General features: G+C 40.0%; 2 protein-coding genes across 4 annotated transcripts; both read right to left on the bottom strand.

Moving 5' to 3' along the window:
• Nucleotides 1-371: 371 nt before the first annotated feature.
• On the bottom strand, nt 372-12,741 carry LOC106667287 (probable cytochrome P450 6a14). Of its 3 annotated transcripts, XM_014395145.2 has the most exons (6): nt 12,477-12,741; nt 9,791-10,040; nt 9,195-9,730; nt 9,099-9,106; nt 7,766-8,219; nt 7,469-7,709 (listed from the first exon to the last, which is right to left on the bottom strand). In XM_014395145.2, the coding sequence occupies exons 1-6, from the start codon at nt 12,724-12,726 to the stop codon at nt 7,540-7,542; spliced, it is 1,668 nt and encodes a 555-aa protein (XP_014250631.1). In that variant the 5' UTR covers nt 12,727-12,741; the 3' UTR covers nt 7,469-7,539. The 3 variants fall into 3 exon arrangements, with proteins under 3 accessions (XP_024080835.1, XP_024080836.1, XP_014250631.1); XM_024225067.1 differs by lacking the exons at nt 7,469-7,709; nt 7,766-8,219; nt 9,099-9,106 and adding exons at nt 372-670; nt 724-1,185; XM_024225068.1 differs by lacking the exons at nt 7,469-7,709; nt 7,766-8,219; nt 9,099-9,106; nt 9,195-9,730; nt 9,791-10,040 and adding exons at nt 372-670; nt 724-1,185; nt 2,429-2,964; nt 3,024-3,273.
• A 1,659-nt stretch (nt 12,742-14,400) lies between these two features.
• LOC106673710 (probable cytochrome P450 6a14) lies at nt 14,401-20,210 on the bottom strand. The gene is made up of 7 exons (XM_024225032.1): nt 19,714-20,210; nt 19,317-19,658; nt 18,859-19,247; nt 16,811-17,051; nt 16,217-16,752; nt 14,694-15,155; nt 14,401-14,639 (listed from the first exon to the last, which is right to left on the bottom strand). Exons 1-7 carry the CDS (start codon nt 20,112-20,114, stop codon nt 14,470-14,472), a joined length of 2,541 nt encoding a protein of 846 aa, XP_024080800.1. The 5' UTR covers nt 20,115-20,210; the 3' UTR covers nt 14,401-14,469.
• Nucleotides 20,211-21,880: the final 1,670 nt, after the last annotated feature.

Raw genomic sequence — 21,880 nt, 5'->3', positions numbered from 1 at the left:
CTTTTCATAGAAGAACCAAGCCTAAGTACTTTTTGTCTGATGGATAACCAACGCATAACCTATGTTCTCCAAGTTTATAACTAATACACTTATTACATACATAATAGCGGATAACCATTAAATAACCAGCTTTCCAACTAGATTAATCCAGTCAGTTCAATGACCGCTTCAGACAAATAATTTTTCACTTGTTAACCTAAACATAACCTCTCTATGGAGAACTCTTACAACGTTTATTTGTAATCTTATAACTAGTAAATAATCTATTTTTCCAAAAATGATCAACTTTAATGAATATATAAACTACTTTTTGTTGGAGAACTAATGCATCACCTCTTTGTTTTTTAGTAATAATCGATAACTAGGCGGTCTTGTTCTTTTTTTAACAATTACATTTCTTGGGCGTTTATTGATTTCAAATTTTCTCGTTGGCACATTGAATTGAATTTTCTCGTTGGTTTGAATAAAATCGTACAAGGAAAAAAAATCCTTTTTTAAGTTTAAGAAGAAATCATTTCCAGGTCGAAGTAAATGGGGTGTTTTGTTGTGGTGATGAACGAATTCTTTTTTAGTTCAATCGGTTCTTTTGTTGTAGGGTTAACTTTGATCTTGTAGGACATGAGGACCTTTGCAAGGCAGAATTTCATCTCCTGTGTCGCGAACCTCATCGCTGGAAAAAACATTCAATTAATTACAATTTTTTTCATTTTAAATTTCGGTTACCTATGCAGACCCGCGGACCTTCGCCGAAAGGCAAGTAAGTGCAAGGCCTCTGGAATACATCAGGGCTGAAGCGTTCGGGGTCGAACTTCATCGGGTCCGGGTAGTGCTCATTGCTGCGATGAATTGAGAAAACCGGGATGATCAATTTCTCGCCCGGTTTGACGACGAGTCCGTTGGGAAATGTGTACTCTTTAGTGCAGGTTCTGAAAAGGATCTGGGCCGGTGGGTACTTCCTCAATGTCTCTTTCAAGCACATGTCCAGGTAGTTCATGTCCTTGACGGAGTCGAAGCTGAGGCTGCCGTGTTCGCGTACTTTCTCATTTATCTCCTCCCTGGCTCGTTCTTGTATCACGGGATTTTTGGACAGTTCGTAAAACATCAGGTTCATTATTATAGCGGTTGCTTCGAAACCGGACGTCAGAAAGATAAAAGCCTGCCCGACCATCAGGTCATCTGTCACTTCTAAAATGAAAAAAATCAAATTTGTCTTTTGTATTTCAAAATCTATGTAAAACCTACAGTTTTGAAAGGTTATGCTGTTTTTGTATGAATAACTTTCCTTGTTAAAAACATGTTTGGATAAGTAGGTTATTAATTGGTTATCTTATCGTACCTCTATCTGCCTCTTAATTCTAGTACGCACTGAGATTCTTTGAATCGATTCATGTTGCGGGGCAGAGTCGGGACTGCGTAGATTCATTGTTGCGATGCAGCCCCGACTCTGCTCCGCGACAAAGAACCGTCCAGACGAAGATTCAGTTCACATTCATCAGTGCCTGCGAAAATGACGGAGGAACTAGCTCTCTCAGGAATTTCCCTTGCTCTTTAGTGCATTGTACGTAGTCAATCCAATCGGAGGTGCATTAAAAAACGCCCAAAAAAATGGTGGGTTCGGTAAATATTTCACGGCGGAAATCAGCGCGGGAAAAATCTTTGGGACACGTTGAGATTAAATGATGGCGAAGGTTCAGACATTTTTTGAGGATGTCCCCGACCGATTCCGAAACCATTTTAATGAAAGTTGGCGGTCAAATTTCCAAGAAAGATACCAACTTTCGGGAATCGGGAATCTATCTCTCCGGCCAACAGATTAGCTGCCACTCTCCGGTTCCTAGCGAGTGGAGACTCGTATACAAGCCTTATGTACACCTTCAGTATTTCAAAACAAACGGAACCGTCCTTTTTAAAGGGTGTATTTTTTTCAGTTTCGGCGACGGAAATACTGAATTTTTGGGCTAAACCGTTCAATGTTTGGTTTTTCAATTCCAGATTTCTGTATTATTATTAGTGAATGATACATCCCACAAACACCGATAGGAATGCATGTCTTCGATAAACTGTAATGTCAACTCGGTACTCGGTATGTTGTAGTGAGTGTTTTTTTTGAAGATTTTGAAGTATATTGTACCTTTATACAAGACACTGTCAAAATCTTCAAGAAAACACTCACTACAACGTCAACTAAACAAATGAAACAAGAGCTCTTGTTCCGATTCACGTCCGCAATGGCATATGTTGCGCAACATTGAGTCAAAGAAACCCAAATCGGATGGGATTCAAGAGTCCGAAAATTCTAGCCCGCAATACACCAGATTCATCGGAACATGAGTCGGGGCAGCCCGGACTCAGGCTAGACCCAGCCGAGACTCTCCGGAGATTCAAAAAGTCTACTCAGACTCCCAGTGCATACTAGGCCTTAGCTTACCAAATTTGTCTGTCGTGTAAGTCTCATTGCTGATCGCTAGGTAATCATCACTGGGGTCTTTCGTCGTTATTTCCACGGAACCTTTTTCCCTGAGCTGGAGCATAAGGTCGAGGAAATCGTTCCTACGGACTTTGTTCTCTACCCGGTAGTCAATCGTGTCCTTGATGGCGTTGACGAAATAATCCTGGATGTCTTTAGGGTTGAAAGACAAGCCGAACTTTTTGGACAATTCTGGGAAATTGGTTAGAAACATGAACCTGAGGAATTGTTTGAAGTTGAAGTCGAAGGCTTTTTTCCCCATTTTTCTGAATTTGGATTCGGGATCGGTCAGGGTGTTGGCGTCCATGCCGAACGCGAAAGAACCGATCACGTCCATGGAGAAACGTCCCAGGACGTCTTTCAACTCCAGACATTCCGTTTTCTCTCTGTCTATAGCTTTCATTAAGTTGTTAGCTATGTCCGTCATAAGTCCGTACATGGATTTCAACTTCCCTGTTGTGAATATCGGTGAAAGCTTGTTTCTGTAAGCTCTCCACCTTGACAAAAAAAACAACAGTGAGTGCATGACACCAAATTTTCACAATGGAAGCCTTACCTTTTTCCGGTCATGGTGAAAAGGTTGACGTCAAGCGGGTTCGTCGTCTCGTTGATTTCGAATCCATGGTCCACAAAATGAGGAAAGTCTTTGATGAGTACAGCCTCGACGTATTCGGCGTCTTTGATGACTAAGGATGGACGGATGAACTCGTAAAAGCCGACCACCTTCTCGTCCGGGAACTGGTCGCACACCTCTTTCAACCTCTCGCCTTGGTTAGCCTTCTGGAGGACTGTCCTCAGGAAATTTCCTTCAATTCAAATTTTTAGTGTCAACGTTTGTCATATAACCCTTAAATATCCTACCAAATTTGTAGGTGGATAACCAATAAAGCCAACAACCTCTTTATAGAGAAATAATTGCAAATAACCTCGTTTCAAGCAATTAGTTTGACAACCAAATCTGCCTTCTCCAAGTATATAACTAATACAGTTATCCAACTAACCCAAGAAACTGTGTCTGGACGATAGCCAATATTTATTAGTTACTTATTTGATATTTATTAGTTTACCTACCTTCTTTTTTTGTCAATCAATACCTTTTCCCATTTGATAACTTTTAAATAACCTACTTAATTTGTAAATGTACAACTAACAAAAAAACTCAACTCTTTATAAACCTATAACCTTGTAGATGAACAAAGAAATACAGTACATAACCTATCTTTTAACGAATAACCCACTTTCTACAAACTACCACCCGGCTACTTTCGCCTGAAGGATAACCAAATAGATAACTAACGAACCTTCTCCAAATTGATAAATAATGTTACTTACCTTATCACAAGGGATAACCTTACTTTTTCAAAGTTAAATCAAACCAAGCAAGTTTGTATCTGATAGATAACCAATAAACAATCTACTTTTGTTAGAATAACCTTAACCAAAAATAGTATTTACATGGAACCTAATAGTTTAGTAGAATATGACGCACTAAATTGTTTGTCAGCTGGATAAACAACACATAACCTACCGTCTATTAACAGATTCAGGACATAACCTGCTTTGTCAAAATGAGAACTAGCACATTACCAATCTGATCCAAACCGATACTAATACATTACCTTACCTTAATAACACGCATAACTATTAAATAGTAGGTTTTTTTTAAAGTTATTTTTCGTAAATTCATCCAAAAATCAAATAACTTATCGTTTCATAACCAGCAAATAAACATTATTCAGAGAATAACAAGGTACTTTTGCTAGATTACTATAGCATAACCTAAATTTTCTTACAGCATAACCATAAATAACGTGCGGTTAATTGATAAATTCTCTTAATCTATTTTCGGATAATAGCCAGCACATAACCTACTTTCTCCTAACGGAGTAACATTGCATTACTTCTATTTTACCAATATAAAACCAATAAATAACCTACCAGTCATTATATATAACAAAGAGATTTTTAACGGGATAACCAATATATAACCTACTTTATCTCAACAAAAATCAAGAGATCAACAATCAAGTTACTCTTGCTAGTTAACCACATAACACAGATAATCTACTTTCTTTTAATGAATAACCTTGTATTTAAGAGAATAACCATAACACAATTTTCCTTCTCCCCCAGTGTATGGCCCATATATGTCCTACTTTTACTAGAATAACCGTATTTTTCCAATAATTCTTGGCGTAAACTAGCAACCTATTCTTTGTAGTTTACTTGTAGGAATTTTTTTGAGATAACCGTTACATAAACGAACTCTGCTGTTTGTGTAATAATCACTTTAACAACTTACTTTTTCTATGAAAGTACTACCTTTTAGCCGTGTAACCCTTGCACAACCTACTATCTCTGATCAAATACCTTACCACTCGAGAGAACAACTAACTATTTGTGCTATGCAACCATAGAATAACCTTCTATGCCCAATTGAACTACAATAAATATCCTGTTTTTCGTAGAATAACCTTATTTTTCAGCTAATTCATCTCGTATCACCAAGTCACCCATCCTTTACAGTTTACTCGTAAGATTTTTGAAAATTATAAATTTACAATTTATTTTATTTCTTATTATAAAATTGTAAATTTTAATTTGTTTTTGCCTAAGAATTAAGAGAACAATAACCTACATTTGCTACCATTCATTCTCACAGAGGCCAACATATAGATTTCTTCGATTAGCATATAAAATGTTTTTCTAAAAATACGTATAACTAATACTAGGCCGATAGCTAGCTTTTCCTAATTTTTGGTCAATAGATAACGAATAAATAACCTATTGCCCCAAAAGTTAACCAATAAATAACCTACTGCCCCAAAAGTTAACCAATAAACAACCTACTCTTGTTAGAATAACCTTAGGCCAAATAGTTTTTATAAGAAAACTAATAGATACAAAATCAATCGACTTGTATACAAACTTAGTAAACCTTAAATACAATCAGAATGGATCTTTTGAACTTGGTTTTTAGTGGTATTTTTGCTAGTCCTGGGTGTCCTTTTTGTAATGAGAATAGGGGCATAATTAGTACGGAAGTGGGATAGTTGAAAGTTTACCAAATGGGCGGTCTAAACGTCACTTCATGCGTCGAAATGGCACGAAAGATGAAAAGCTCGTTATCTGTGATCTCACCTAGGAAAAGCACCGGTTCCTCGTATTTCACCCCTCGATCCTTCCACGTCCTGTAGATCTTCTTCGTCCTGTAGACGGCGTAGGCGAGAAGGGACGCCACCACGGCCAGGAGGGAAGCAAGCACCGGCGACATGACAATCAGCTAATGAAACGAAGGACCAATTCATTCCGAATCCCCACTCGGCTTTATCATTTTTATTGTCCTTGGGTCGAGTGTGTTTGTACTTGATTAACATTCCGACGGAAGAGACTATTTGAAAGAAAATAAAAATTATATTATGCAATTGGGGGTTAGCAACTTAATTGTAATCGTATAGGGTAAGAACAAGAAATGCGAAATTTGAAATAAAAATAGGATGAGCCTATGGAAATCTGGAAGATGTGTGGTTTCCAGGAAAGGTTTCGGTCGAAGGTAGCAGAAGGAAATGGTTGTTGATAGTGAAACGACGGATGGGAGGGATTTCAGGTGGTGGTCTTATAATAAGAGCTTTAGACTTTCTCGCATTTAATTCTAGGTTGATTTTATGTGTCCATCCGTTTATCGAATTCAGATCTTGCTGAATTCTGTGGATAGTCAAATGTAGATCGGAGAAATGGAAGGACTTATAAATTGGGGAGTCGTCGGCTTAGAGGTGGTAATCACAACGCTGGATGGTCATTGGTGTAAATCTGACGACAACAGGGGAAATGCTAGAGCCTTGAGGAACGCCTGAAGTTAATGAAAAGAAGTAGCATGTGACCATGAGGAATACTTGCTGATGAATAATGCTTGAAAACGGCAGGTAAGGAAACAGTGGAAACATGGGATGGTACTGTCGGAAAAGAAAAATACTTCAAGTTTAGATAGGCTTTATGAACGATGGATAGAATCAAAGGATTTTCTCTCATCCTCTTCTTGATTTTCATATAGCGTTAACATCAGCTGAGGTAGGACAAGAAAAGACGAAATTTTGGCAATATTATGTATTAGGATCGGAAGAGGAGATACAAAATGGGAATTGAGATAATCGGGAGGTCTAGACAAAAAGAGGGTGAGTTTGTATGTTGTGGACTAAATTTTCGAAGGTGGTTCCATGTTGACTAAGCATCTGGGATGGTGTAATTAATAAAAACGTACTTTTCATAGAACATTCAACCTAACTACTTTTTGTCTGACGGATAACCAACGTATGTTCTCCAAATATATAGCTAATAAACTACTGCTTTAAACTGATAACCATTGAATAACGACCTTTCCATTGATTAATCCAGTCAGTTCACTGAACACATCAAACAAAAACACTTTCACTTGATAACCTAAACGTCTCGATGGAGAACTCGTATAATGTTCGTTTCTCAGCTTATAACCAGTAAATTATATCCCTCTTTATATGTGGGTAACCTTGTGGCATATAATCAATTCATAACCTGCATTAGGAGAATAGCCAACTCTTGCCAGATGACCATTACAGAACATACATGACTCAATGGATAACCAAATAAATTACCTACCTGCTCCATCCAATTAGATAACTATTACACTACCTACTTTGCTTTAAGGGATAAACATTAAATAGCCTGCTTTTCATACATTCAACCAAGTCATTCAGTGATATCATAAAGCAACTAATTTTTGCTTGATATCCTAAACGTAACCTCTCCATGGAAAACCTTTGTTTGTCGTAACGCTTGATATCCATAGAAAATGCTTGTAATGCTTCTGTGTCGTCTTGTAATTAGTAAATGACCTACTTTTCTTAGAACTGCCAAGCCTAGTACCAATGCATAACCTCTACGTTTTTTAGTAATAATCAATAAATAAGCGTTCTTGTTCGTAGATTTTTTTACAAGTGCATTTCATTTGTGTCTATTGATTTCATATTTTTTCTTTGGTATAACCTTATGTATTTAAGATAAAATCGTACAAAAGGGAAAAAAATCCTGTTTTAAGTTTAAGAAGAAATCACTTCGAGGTCGAAGTAAATCGGGTATTTTGTAGTGGTGACGAAAGATTTTTTATTGAGTTCAATCGGTTCTTTTGTTTTAGGGTTGACTTTGATCTTGTAGGACATGAGGACCTTTGCAAGGCCGAATTTCATCTGTTGTATCGCGAACCTCATCGCTGGAAAATGCATTAAATTAATTATAATTTTTTTTTAAATAAATCATTTCGGTTACCTATGCAGACCCTCGGACCTTCGCCGAAAGGCAAGAAAGTGCACGGCCGCTGGAAGACATCGGGGCCGAAGCGTTCAGGGTCGAACTTCGTCGGGTCAGGGTAGTACTCATCGCTGCTATGAATTGCGTAAACCGGGATCATTAATTTCTCGCCCGGTTTGACGACGAGCCCGTTGGTAAATGTATACTCTTTCGTGCAGGTCCTGAAGAGGACCTGGGCCGGCGGGTACATCCTCATTGTCTCTTTCAAGCACATGTCCAGGTAGGTCATATCCTTGACGGAGTCGAAGCTGAGGCTGCCGTATTCGCGTACTTTCTCATTTATCTCCTCCCTGACTCGTTCCTGTATCCCGGGATTCTTGGACAGTTGGTAAAATGTCATGTTCATAATTATAGCGGTCGCTTCGAAACCGGCCGTGAGGAAGACAAAAGCTTGCCCGACCATCAGGTCATCTTCTAAAATTAAAACAAAAATCAAGTTTGGTTTTTATATTTCATAATCTATGAAAGTTTTTCTAAGTATAACCTGTAAATAACCTGCACTTTGCACGACTAACCTTCCATCTTGATAACAAAGTTGGATAAGTAGGTTATTCATTGGTTACCTTAATTGAACATTGTTAAACTGGTTTCATGGTTAATCATTGAATAAACTACCTTTGAGAGAATAACCAAACATTACATCACCCCACGGATAACCTACCACCTCCTACTAATAGATAAAGCCAAGCAAACGATACTCTGGTACCAATACGTAACCTTTTACCCCAATGAAAAACCAACAAATAACCTATTCTTCTGAGAATAACCAACAACTCATGCCAGATAACCATTACACAATCTGTATCCCTCGTGGAAAACCAATACAAAGTTAATTGTATATAAGTCCAACGAAATTATTTCCAGATAACCAATGCATAACCTCCTTTTTCATTCAGATAATATCAGACGATTCTTGTCAGATAACCATCCTACCGGACGTCGTTCATTTTTAACCAATAAATAACCTCCTTACTCCCCATGTGGATACACAACAAATTATCATTTATTAATTTATTCAAACAAACTATTTTCTGATAACCTACTCTTCCCCAGCGGATAACCAATCAAAAACCTACTATTCAGATAATAAGGGACAAGCGCGCCGGATACCTTATATATGTTTGATCTTTCCTAAATGAATAACGTTTTCATCTTTTTGTTTGATAACCTACATATAACCTACTTTCCACCGGTTTTCACAGATCAATGTCCTTCCAGATTGGATGTAAATGATTTAATCGGATGTGAAGGTAGACGAGTATTAGTGATCGTGTTTCCGAATAGGTAATAATGTCACTTTGTAACGATAACCACCTGATAAACGTGTAACCTGTATTTTCCATTTATAATTTATGGTAATGGTTCGTGTCGTCTTGTGATAGCTTACCAAATTTGTCTGTCGTGTACGTCTCATTGCTGATCGCCAGGTAATCATCGCTGGGGTCTTTCGTCGTTATTTCCACGGAACCTTTCTCCCTGAGCTGGAGCATGAGGTCGAGGAAATCGTTCCTCCGGACTTTCTTTTCCACCCTGTAGTCAATCGTGTCCTTTATGACGTTGACGAAATAATCCCGGATGTCTTTAGGGTTGAAAGGCAAGCCGTATTTCTTGGAAATTCCTGGGAAGTTGGTTATAAACATGAACTTGAGGAATTGTTTGAAGTTGAAATCGAAGGTTTTTTTCCCCATTTTTCTGAATTTACACTCGGGATCGGCCAGGGTGTTGGCGTCCATGCCGAACGCGAAAGAACCGATCACGTCCATGGAGAAACGTCCCAGGACGTCTTTCAACTCCAGACATTCCGTTTTCTCTCTGTCTATAGCTTTCATTAAATTGTTAGCTATGTCCGTCATAAGTCCGTACATGGATTTCAACTTCCCTGTTGTGAATATCGGCGAAAGCTTGTTTCTGTAAGCTCTCCACCTTTACAAAAAAAGCAACACTGAGTGCATGACACAAAAAGTTTCATAAAGGAAGCCTCACCTTTTTCCCGTCATAGTGAAAAGGCTGACTTCAAGCGCATTCGTCGTCTCGTTGATTTCGAATCCATGGTCCACAAAATGAGGAAAGTCTTTGATGAGGACCGCCTCGACGTATTCGGCGTCTTTGATGACTAAGGATGGACGGATGAACTCATAAAAGCCGACCACCTTCTCGTCCGGGAACTGGTCACACACCTCTTTCAACCTTTCGCCTTGGTTCGCCTTCTGGAGGACTGTCCTCAGGAAATTTCCTACAATTCAAATTTTTAGTGTCGACTTTATTCGGATAACCATTAAATATTTATATATTAACGTTTTATTATTTAATTAATGTTTAATATTGTTATAATGATTAATATTTATTGTTTTACCTACCTTCTTTTTATACCAATGCATAACTTATCTTTTCCCATTTGATAACCTTTAAATAACCTAGTCAATTTATAAATCAACAATCAATGAAAAAAACCCCTCTTTATAATGTATAAACTTATAGATGGACAAAGGAATGCAGTGCATAATGTATCTTTTAACGAATAACCCACTTTCTATAGAATAATTGCCCGGCTACTTTCGCCTGAACCATATCATAACCTTCTCCAAATTGATAACTAATATGTAACTTTCCTTATCACAATGACCTATTTTTAACGTAAATCAAACTAAGCAAGTCTGATAGATAATGAATAAACGTTTGTTAGAATAACCTTAGCCCAAATAGTTTTTTTATATGAAAGCTAATAGTTTAGTAGCATATGACGCACTAAATTGTTTTTCCGCTTGATGAACAACACATAACCTACCGTCTATTAACGGATTCAGGACATAACCTGCTTTTTCAAAATGGGGAACTAGCACATTACCAATCTGATCCAAACTGATAACTATTACCTTACCTTACCTTAATGACACGCATAACCATTAAATAACCTACTTTTCCTAAATTCATCCAGTTTGTTCAATGAAAATTCAAAACTTATCTTTTCGTAACCATTGCATAACAATTATTCAGAGAATAACAAAGTACTTTTGTTACATTACCATAACATAAACTAAATTTTCTTATAGCTAACTATAAATAACGTACGGTTAATTGATAAAGCCAGTTAAAGTATTTTTGTATAACCAGTACATAACCTACTTTCTCCTAACTGAGTAATATTACATAACTTGTAAATCCAATAAACTACCTACCAGTCATTGTATATAAAAAATGATTTTTAACATCATAACCAATATATAGCCTACTTTATCTCAACAAACATCAAGGGATCAACAAGTTACTCTTGCTAGGCATCATGTAACGAATAACCAATAAATATCCTATCTTTCATTTCATATAACTATTTTTAGACGGATAACACATACGTAATCTACTTTTTCTTAATGATTAACCTTGTAATCAATAGAATAACCATAAATAATCATATTTTTCCATTAATTCTTACGTAAACTAGCAACTATTCTTTGCGGTTTACTTGTAGGAATTTTTTTGAGATACACGATACATAATCGATCTCTGCTGTTTGTCTAATAACCACTTTAACAACTTTTCTATAAAAGTGTACAACGCCAATAATCTAGCTTTTACTATTGTATGACACTGCATAGTAACCTACTTCCGCTCTCCACAGATAACCAATAAGTAACCCACCATTGTGTATAGAAAACTACCGTTTAGCCGAATAACCCGTGCATAACCTACTTCTCCGATCAAATAACTTACCATTCTAAAGAACAACAAACTACTTGTGCTAAGCAACCATAACATAACCTTCTTGTTTCAATTGAACTGCAATAAATATCCTGTTTTTCCTAGAATAACCTTATTTTTCAACTAATTCATCTCGTATCCCCAAGTCACCCACTCTTTACAGTTTACTCGGAATAATTTTTTTTCAAGATTTTTAAAGGGGCGTCGGTGGCCGTAACGGATTAGGAATTGACACGGCGCTCATCACTGTAAGGCAAAGTTCCTGGGTTTGAATCCAGTGGCCCTGCATTCGAACCCATCATACTTACAAATGGCCTTTTTTTTTAAACAAAAATACCGGCACCCTGAGGGTTTATATGACCTCTGCTGTTGCGAACCCTAGTAAAAAAAAATTATAAATTTAAAATTTATTTTATTTCGAATTATTAAATTGAAAATTGAAATTTGTTTTTGTCTAAGAATTAAGAAAACAACAAACTACTTTCGCTACGTAACGGTAAAATAACCTTCTCTCAGTGTTCAAATACAGTTCTTCGATTAGCACATAAAAATTTTCGCTAAAAATACGTATAAATAATACAAGGCCAATAGCTAGCTTGTCAATGGATTACCAATATATAACCTACTGTCCCGGTAGTTACAATAAATAACCTACTTTTGTTAGAATAACCTTAGGCCAAATAGTTTTTATAAGAAAAGTAATTTTTTTAAACAAAAAAACTTTAAATAAGTTATAAAATCAATCTACATGCATAAAAACGTGGTAAACATTAAATACAATCAGAATGGATCTTTTAAACTTGGTTTTTAGTAGTATTTTTGTTCATCGTGGGTGTCCTTTTTTTAAAATACAATAGGGGCATAATTGGTACGGAAGTGGGATAGTTGCAAGTTTATCAAATGGGCGGTCTAAACGTCACTTCATGCGTCGAAATGGCACGAAAGGTGAAAAGCTCGTTATCTGTGATCTCACCTAGGAAAAGCACCGGCTCCTCGTGTTTCACCCCTCGATCCTTCCACGTCCTGTAGATCTTCTTCGTCCTGTAGACGGCGTAGGCGAGAAGGGACGCCACCACGGCCAGGAGGGAAACAAGCACCGGTGACATGACAGTCAACGAATGAAAAGACGGACCCTGAAGCGAGGCCAAATTCATCCCGAATCCCCACTCGGCCACATCACTTCTGTTGCCCTTGGGTCCAGTGGGTTGCACAATGATTAACATTCCGATGGAAGAGACTTTCGTTGAAAGAAAAAACTCTATTAAGCAATTGGGGTTAGCAACTTAATTCGAATCAAATATGAATGGTAAGAACAAGAAATGAAAAATTTGAAATAAAAGTACGAGGATGCAAGGAGGACCGGCGGAATTGAATATCGGGTGCAATAAAACGTCGGGAAATCTGGAAGAAGAATGGAAGTGGTTTCCAGGAAAGGTTTCGGGCAAAGGTAGCATAATGAAATAGTTGTTGATGGTGAAAAGACTGATGGGAGTGATTTGAGGTGGTGGTCTTATAACAATAGCTTTGGACTTTCTCGCATTTAATTCTAGGTAGTTTTTATGTGCCCAACCGTTTATGGAATTCAGATCTTGCTGAATTCTGTGGATAGTCAAATGTAGATCGGAGAAATGGAAGGACTTTTAAATTTGGGAGTCGTCGGCTTAGAGGTGGTAATCAAAACGCTGGATGGTCATTGGAGTAAATGCTGACGACAACACGGGAAATGCTAGAGCCTTGAAGAACGCCTGAAGTTAAGAAAAAGAACGAGGATGTGACCATTAGGAATAGTTGCTGATGAATAATGTTTGAAAGCGGCACGTAAGGAAACAGTGGGACCATGGGACTGTCGGAAAAGAAAAATACTTCAAGTTTAGATGGTCTTTATGAACGATGGATAGAATCAAAGGATTTTCTCTCATCCTCTTCTTGATTTTCATATAGCGTTAACATCAGCTGAGGTTGGACAAGAAAAGGAAAGAAAAGAAGAAATTTGGTAATTTTACTGTATTAGGATCGGAAGACGAGATACAAAATGGAAATTGAGATAATCGGGAGGTCTAGACAAAAAGAGGGTGAGTTTGTATGTTGTGGACTAAATTTTCGAAGGTGGTTCCATTTTGACTAAGCATCTGGGATGGTGTAATTAATAAAAACGTACTTTTCATAGCACATTCAACCTAACTACTTTTTGTCTGACGGATAACCAACGTGTTCTCCAAATATATAGCTAATAAAATGCTGCCTTAAATAGATAACCATTAAATAGCCACCTTTCCATTGATTAATCCAGTCAGTTCAGTGAACACATCAAACAAAAACACTTTCACTTGATAACCTAAACGTCTCGATGGAGAACTCGTATAATGTTCGTTTCTCAGCTTATAACCAGTAAATTATATCCCTCTTTATATGTGGGTAACCTTGTGGCATATAATCAATTCATAACCTTCATTAGGAGAATAGCCAACTCTTGCCAGATAACCATTACAGAACATACATGACTCAATGGATAACCAAATAAATTACCTACCTGCTCCATCCAAGATAACTATTACACTACATACTTTACTTTAAGGGATAAACATTAAGTATCCTGCTTTTCGTACATTCAACCAGTCATTCAGTGATATCGTAAAGCAACTAATTTTTGCTTTATATCCTAAACGTAACCTCTCCATGGAAAACGTTTCTTTATCGTAACGCTTGATATCCATAGAAAATGCTTGTAATGCTTCTGTGTCGTCTTGTAATTAGTAAATGACCTACTTTTCTTAGAACTGCCAAGCCTAATACCAATGCATAACCTCTACGTTTTTTAGTAATAATCAATAAATAAGCGTTCTTGTTCGTAGATTTTTTTACAAGTACATCTCATTGGTGTTTATTGATTTCATATTTTCTCTTTGGTATAAACTTATGTATTTAAGATAAAATCGTACAAAAAGGAAAAATATCCTGTTTTAGGTTTAAGAAGAAATCACTTCGAGGTCGATGTAAATCGGGTATTTTGTAGTGGTGACTAAAGATTTTTTATTGAGTTCAATCGGTTCTTTTGTTTTGGGGTTGACTTTGATCTTGTAGGACATGAGGGCCTTTGCAAGGCCGAATTTCATCTGTTGTATCGCGAACCTCATCGCTGGAAAACGCATTCAATTAATTATAATTTTTTTAAATAAATCATTTCGGTTACCTATGCAGCCCCTCGGACCTTCGCCGAAAGGCAAGAAAGTGCACGGCCGCTGGAAGACATCGGGGCCGAAGCGTTCAGGGTCGAACCTCATCGGGTCAGGGTAGTACTCACCGCTGCGATGAATTGCGAAAACCGGGATGATCAATTTCTCGCCCGGTTTGACGACGAGGCCGTTGCTAAATGTATACTCTTTCGTGCAGGTCCTGAAGAGGACCTGGGCCGGCGGGTACATCCTCATTGTCTCTTTCAAGCACATGTCCAGGTAGGTCATATCCTTGACGGAGTCGAAGCTGAGGCTGCCGTATTCGCGTACTTTCTCATTTATCTCCTCCCTGACTCGTTCCTGTATCCCGGGATTCTTGGACAGTTGGTAAAATGTCATGTTCATAATTATAGCGGTCGCTTCGAAACCGGCCGTGAGGAAGACAAAAGCTTGCCCGACCATCAGGTCATCTGTCACTTCTAAAATTAAAACAAAAATCAAGTTTGGTTTTTATATTTCATAATCTATGAAAGTTTTTCTAAGTATAACCTGTAAATAACCTGCACTTTGCGCGACTAGCCTTTCTTCTTGATAACAAAGTTGGATTAGTTGGTTATTCATTGGTTACCTTAATTGAACTTGGTTAAACTGGTTTCATGGTTAATCATTGAATAAACTACCTTTCAGGAATAACCGAAACATACTTAATTCACCCCACGGATAACCTACCACCTCCTACTAATAGATAAAGTCAAGCAAACGATACTCTGGTACCAATACATAACCTTTTACCCCAATGAGAAACCAATAAATAATCTAATCTTCGGAGAATAACCAACAACTCATGCCAGATAACCATTACACAATCTGTATCCCTCGTGGAAAACCAATACAAAGTTAATTGTACGTAAGTCCAACGAAATTATTTCCAGATAACCAATGCATAACCTCCTTTTTTCATTCAGATATCAGACGATTCTTGTCAGATAACCATCATACCGGACGTCGTTCATGTTTAACCAATAAATAACATCTTTACCCTCCCATGTGGATACACAATAAATTATCATTTATTAATATATTCAAACAAACTATTTTCTGATAACCTACTCTTCCCCAGTGGATAACCAATCGAAAACCTACTATTCAGACAATAAGGAGCAAGCGCGCCGGATACCTTATATATTTTTGATCTTTTCTAAATGAGTAACATACTTTTTAAAAGGATAGTTCCTACTCACAGAAAGTGAATGAATAACATTTTCATCTTTTTGTTTGATAACCTACATATAACCTACTTTCCACCAGTTTTCACAGTTCAATGAAAACATGATAAATGATTATGGTGTAAAGGTGGTGTAATACATTATAAATGATGGTAAATGATTTAGTCGGATGTTTAGTTAGACGAGTGTTAGTGATCGTTTTTCCGTATAGGTAATAATGCCACTTAGTAACGATAACCACCTGATAAACGTGTAACCTGTATTTTCCATTTATCATTTATGGTAATGGTTCGTGTCGTCTTGTGATAGCCTACCAAATTTGTCTGTCGTGTACGTCTCATTGCTTATCGCCGGGTAATCATCGCTGGGGTCTTTCGTCGTTATTTCCACGGAACCTTTCTCCCTGAGCTGGAGCATGAGGTCGAGGAAGTCGTTCCTCCGGACTTTCTTCTCCACCCTGTAGTCAATCGTGTCCTTGATGACGTTGACGAAATAATGCTGGACGTCTTTACGGCTGAAAGACTGGCCGTATTTCTTGGAAAATTCTGGGAAGTTGGAAATAAACATGAACTTGAGGAATTGTTTGAAGTTGAAATCGAAGGTTTTTTTCCCCATTTTTCTGAATTTAGACTCGGGATCGGCCAGGGTGTTGGCGTCCATGCCGAACGCGAAAGAACCGATCACGTCCATGGAGAAACGTCCCAGGACGTCTTTCAACTCCAGACATTCCGTTTTCTCTCTGTCTATAGCTTTCATTAAATTGTTAGCTATGTCCGTCATAAGTCCGTACATGGATTTCAACTTCACTGTTGTGAATATCGGTGAAAGCTTGTTTCTGTAAGCTCTCCACCTTTACAAAAAAGCAACAGTGAGTGCATGACACCAAATTTTCACAATGGAAGGCTTACCTTTTTCCGGTCATGGTGAAAAGGTTGACGTCAAGCGGGTTCGTCGTCTCGTTGATGTCGAATCCATGGTCCACAAAATGAGGAAAGTCTTTGATGAGTACCGCCTCGACGTATTCGGCGTCTTTGATGACCAGGGCTGGACGGATGAACTCGTAAAAGCCGACCACCTTCTCGTCCGGGAACTGGTCGCACACCTCTTTCAACCTCTGAACCTCGGTTCGCCTTCTGGAGGACTGTCCTCAGGAAATTTCCTACATTCAAATTTTTAGTGTTGACTTTATTCGGATAACCATTAAATATTTACATATTAACAATTAATGTTTAATATTGTTATAATAATTAATATTTATAGGTTTACCTACCTTCTTATTATACCAACGCATAACTTACCTTTTCCCATTTGATAACCTTTAAATAACCTACTCAATTTGGAAATGAACAACCAATGAAAACCCTACCTCTTTATAAATGTACAAACTTGTAGATGGACAAAGGAATGCAGTACATAACGTATCTTTTAACGAATAACCCACTTTCTATAGAACAACCGCCCGGCTACTTTCGCCTGAAGGATAACCAAATCATAACCTTCTCCAAATTGATAACTAATATGTTACTTTACTTATCGCAATAACCAATAAATAACCTATTTTTGAAAGGAATTCAAACCAAGCAAGTGTGATAGATAGCCAATAAACGATTGTTAAAATAACCTTAGCCAATAGGTTTTATATGAAACCTAATAGTTTAGTAGCATATCACGCACTAAATTGTTTTTCTGCTTGATAAACAACACATAACCCAACATCATCCCAACCAAATTGGGAAATAGCACATTACCTATCTGATCCAAACCGATAACTAATACGCTACACCTTACCTTATCAACACTCATAACCATTATGCCTCCTACTTTTCATAGATTCATCCAGTTTGTTCAGTGAAGATTTCATATTACTTATAGTTTTATAACCAGTAGAAAACCATTATTCAGAAAATAACAAAGCACTTTTGCCAGATTACCAGAACATAACCTAAATTTTTTTTATAACCAACGGTTAATTGATGAACCCAGTTAAAGTATTTTTGAATAGCCAGCATATAACCTACTTTCTCCTAACGGAGTAACATTTCGTTACTTGTATTGTACCGATGTAAAGCCAATATATAACCTACCATTCATTGTATATAACAATGATTTTTAACCGGATAACCAATATATAACCTATTTTGTCTTAACAAAAATCAAGGGATAAACAAGTTACTCTTGCCAGGTATCATGTAACGAATAACCAATAAAAATCCCATCTTTCATTTCATATAACTATTTTTAGACTGATAACATATAAGTAGAGGGAAATTGAGGGAGCTGGGACACTTTTTTAGACCACTAGGTCTTTTCTATTCGTGTCCCGCTTCTAGGCCCTTGAGAGGGCTTTGCAGGTGACGTTTTGGCTTTCTCTGCCTATTGGCCGTGGCTCAGATTCCCCCACCGGAACTTAGCGGTGCCAATATGGCACCCCCAGGATGAGCCACGCGGAGGTCCGGCTAGAACATGGGGGAAGAGCAATGTGGCTATCTCGGTAGCTATGGCATGATGTTTAGGCGTCACTGCTTACTAAGCAGGCCAGCCTTTTTGCCGCATTATGGCCTTCCAATATCTCATGGTGGCCTTAAAGCCATCTGGTCTAGCAACGATCCCTTGCAATGAATTGATGTTAACTACCTCGGTATTCGTTTCAAACAGCCATCTAGTTCGAGGGATGCTATACATTTCGCACCTTGAAACAACGTGTTCAGCTGGCTCCTCGTGTCCGCAGGGGCATAATGGGCTGGTCTTTAGGCCAAATCTAAACAATTTGGCTGAAAAGTCGCCATGCCCCGTTAAGAGTTGCGCTATGTAATGGTCCACATGGACATGCTTTGCTTCTAATCTCCTTGCTACGCTCGGGACGCTTTGGCTGACCTATCCCACCGGCGCTGCCACTCCTCAAGCATCCATATGTTCGCATCCTGTTCATTGCTTATGGGGATATTAGGCTAATGACCGTTTGCCACCTCCCAGGCAGCGGACAGTGCCCTCGCCTGCAGATCGAGCGGTGGCCTGCCGGCTATGACCTGGAGGGCGTCTGTGGATGTCGTCCGAAACGCTTGTGTTACGGCTAACAGCGCCGTTCTCTGGGCGCTCAAGGCTATTGCCCAGTCGGCGGCACGTAGCCCTCGTACCCACGCAGGGGCTGCGTACAGGAGAACCGACTGACACAATGCCGAATAGTAAATTTGACGACTTCGGTAGGAGACGCCCCATGCCGCACCACACATTGCCCTTACGACAGCAACTCGTGCTGGAATTTTCTCTCTTGTGTACCGGGCGTTGGCTCCGAATTTTAATCCTGTAGACATCTTGACTCCCGAGTAGGTGACGACAGGTGGTGCCCTAATAGATTGCCCGTCAATTTTTATGACTGAAGGCGACCGCATATTTAAGTTTCAGGAGCACTCAGACTTTTCTGGTGCCAGGCTCAACTTAACTCGCCTGCACCATCCAGTCAAACCAGCAACCGCTGTGCGACCTTGTGCTTCTATTCCTGCTTTCGTGTTGGCATGGATCACAACTGCCAAGCCGTCCACGTAGGCAACTGCATTGAGGCCCGCGCTTACCAGCTTCCTCAGTGCCCCATCAAAGAGCAGGGACCAGAGGAACGGGCCGAGGACGGATCCCTGGGGTATCCCCATTTCAGCCTGCCGCTCACAGTCCCGTCCATACTCGGGTAATATTACCCGCCGGTCGTTAAGGTAATTGCTAACCAGGGCGCATATATCGTTATCGAGGTGGCGGCTGATAAAACTGTCAATGACGGCCGGCCACCACATCCCGTCAAAAGCCTTCTTGACGTCAAAACAATATGGCGACCACATAACGTGAGGTCGAATTCGTCGCCAGGTCAGCAATCTCTCGAGCTGCATGGGACTTACTCCGTCCTGGTACGCCACCGAACTGGCCTGGGTGCAGGCCCGAGCCAAGGGCGAATTGAAGTCTTGCCAGTATCAACTGCTCCAGTGTCTTCCCCAAGACCGACAGGAGGGATATCATCCGGTACGACCCAGGGAGATCAACCGGCCTCCCCGCCTTGAGGAATGCGCAAACCCGTGCTATTTTCCACGCTGAGGGAAAGTATCCTGATCTTAAACAGTCCACCATTAATTGGTGGATGAACTGCGTCAGTACACCTGTACACATTTTAACGACCCCCGCGTCCACTCGGTCAAACCCAGGCGCGCGGCCTGTTCGGAGGCTCCCCATGGCACGGACCACCTCTTCTTCGGTCCACGAATCCGTCCTCCCGTCCACCGCTATGTTGGCCGCCCTAGTTCTTACAGTCCGGTGCTCTTCTTCATCATCGTGGCTGTGTCCTTCGGGAAGGCTTCTTCTAGTAGGGCCAGTCCTGCATCTCGCATTCCCTCATGGCCACGGTTAAACGGCTCTCCGGCCATTCTACTTTTTTTCCGCTGGCGACTTTAAAGTGGAGATCTCACTTATTGGCCGCGTTCTCTTCCTCCACGAAGCGGCGCCAAGTTTTCCTTTTTGAGCGGCGCAGCTCTTTCCTGAATATATTCTTCGCCTCGTGGTAGGCAGCTAGGCAAGCCTCTCGTTGCGCCGGGTCACGGCTACGGTGGTAGGCTCGTCTCCAGCGTTGGGCAGCAGCTTTGCACTCAGTCACGGCCAGTGTCCACCACACCGGTCCTCGTTGGCCCGGGGCAGGGCGGCTCGCTCTGTCCGCATTATCTGTGAGCGCCGTTGTAATAATGGCCACTTTCTCATCAACCTCTTGTTTATTGCTAGTCGGCCAGAGGAGAGTGGTCCCCTCTTGTAAGAGGTCGCCTTCTACCATTTTTACATAAATTTTTGAGTTGATAGAGGCCACATTTACTTTTAGCTTCCTTATTTTTTGCCGACACGATTCTTTTAGGCTCACGTCAAACCGGACCTCTCGCCATCAGCCCCACGGCTTTATCAACTCCTCGGCTCCAGGGTTCCTGAACGAGGAGGACGTGGATTCCTTGCTGGTAGGCCAAAGTACGAACTTCAGCCATGACTGCCTCAGATTTATGACAATTTATCTGGGCAATTTTTACTTCGCATTTTTGGCGGCAATTGTCCATCATTGCTCAGCCATTAAGGCGGTGCCTTCTTCTATAGCGTCCTTGTCCATGGCTCCAAGGGCCGTGTCTTGTTTGCCTTGATCGGCGGGGGTCTGGTGCTTCACGTCGGTTTCCGAGGCTCCGCCACGGTCCGTGGCACACCAGGCTCTTGCAATGACTCGCAGGTGTGCCTCGCATTTTAGGGAACCCACATAATGGTTGCTATTTTTGCCCGAGTGATGACAATGAACACACCGTGTCACTTCACGCGGGCACTGCCGTGTGTCGTGGGTATCAGCACAGATGCCACAAACCGGATCTTTTTTCGGGCACGCCGCCGCTACATGCCCACACTGCTGGCAATTGTAACAGCGAGTAACTCCTGTGTAATCCTTGGCTATGCACACCTGGTAATCCAGGTAGGCTTTGCCTCGGGTTGTTACGTCCTTCCATGTGCGGGGGTCCACCTCAACTACCCAGGATAGGTACGGGGACTCCTCTCTTGTGCCAGTGCCATACTTTAGGGTAAAGAGTGGTCGAATGTTGGCCTTTTCCCAGGCCTCCTACCGGCCATTATTAGCACACAATTGCTCTGAGAGATCCTCGGCTGGATCTCCTTGGGCAGTCTCGTGTCGGATTTTGCCGAGTGAACACGCTGTATTGTAGCTCTGTGTTGAATCGGAATTTTAAGTTGGTTGAAGTAGCCTGTTTTGCCTGTGAGTGGGTGGAAACTGTCCGACTTTCAACAAGCTTCAGGATTTTGCACTGTTCTACAAGAAAATTACAGGTAGGACTATCCTATATTCGGTTTTGTTACTGAATTCATCGTATTTTATTTCGGTTTGTTATTAGCAACAAAACCGCTTAGCAACGGGCAGGGAATATTTCCCACTTGATTTTCATTTTCCCTCCAATTAATTCCCTCCC

Source organism: Cimex lectularius, unplaced genomic scaffold, assembly GCF_000648675.2.
Source record: "Cimex lectularius strain Harlan isolate CLEC.00 unplaced genomic scaffold, Clec_2.1 scaffold10, whole genome shotgun sequence".
NCBI classification, from domain to species: domain Eukaryota; kingdom Metazoa; phylum Arthropoda; class Insecta; order Hemiptera; family Cimicidae; genus Cimex; species Cimex lectularius.
Note: the sequence above shows the minus strand (reverse complement) of the source record. Positions and strands in the feature narration are given on the sequence as shown.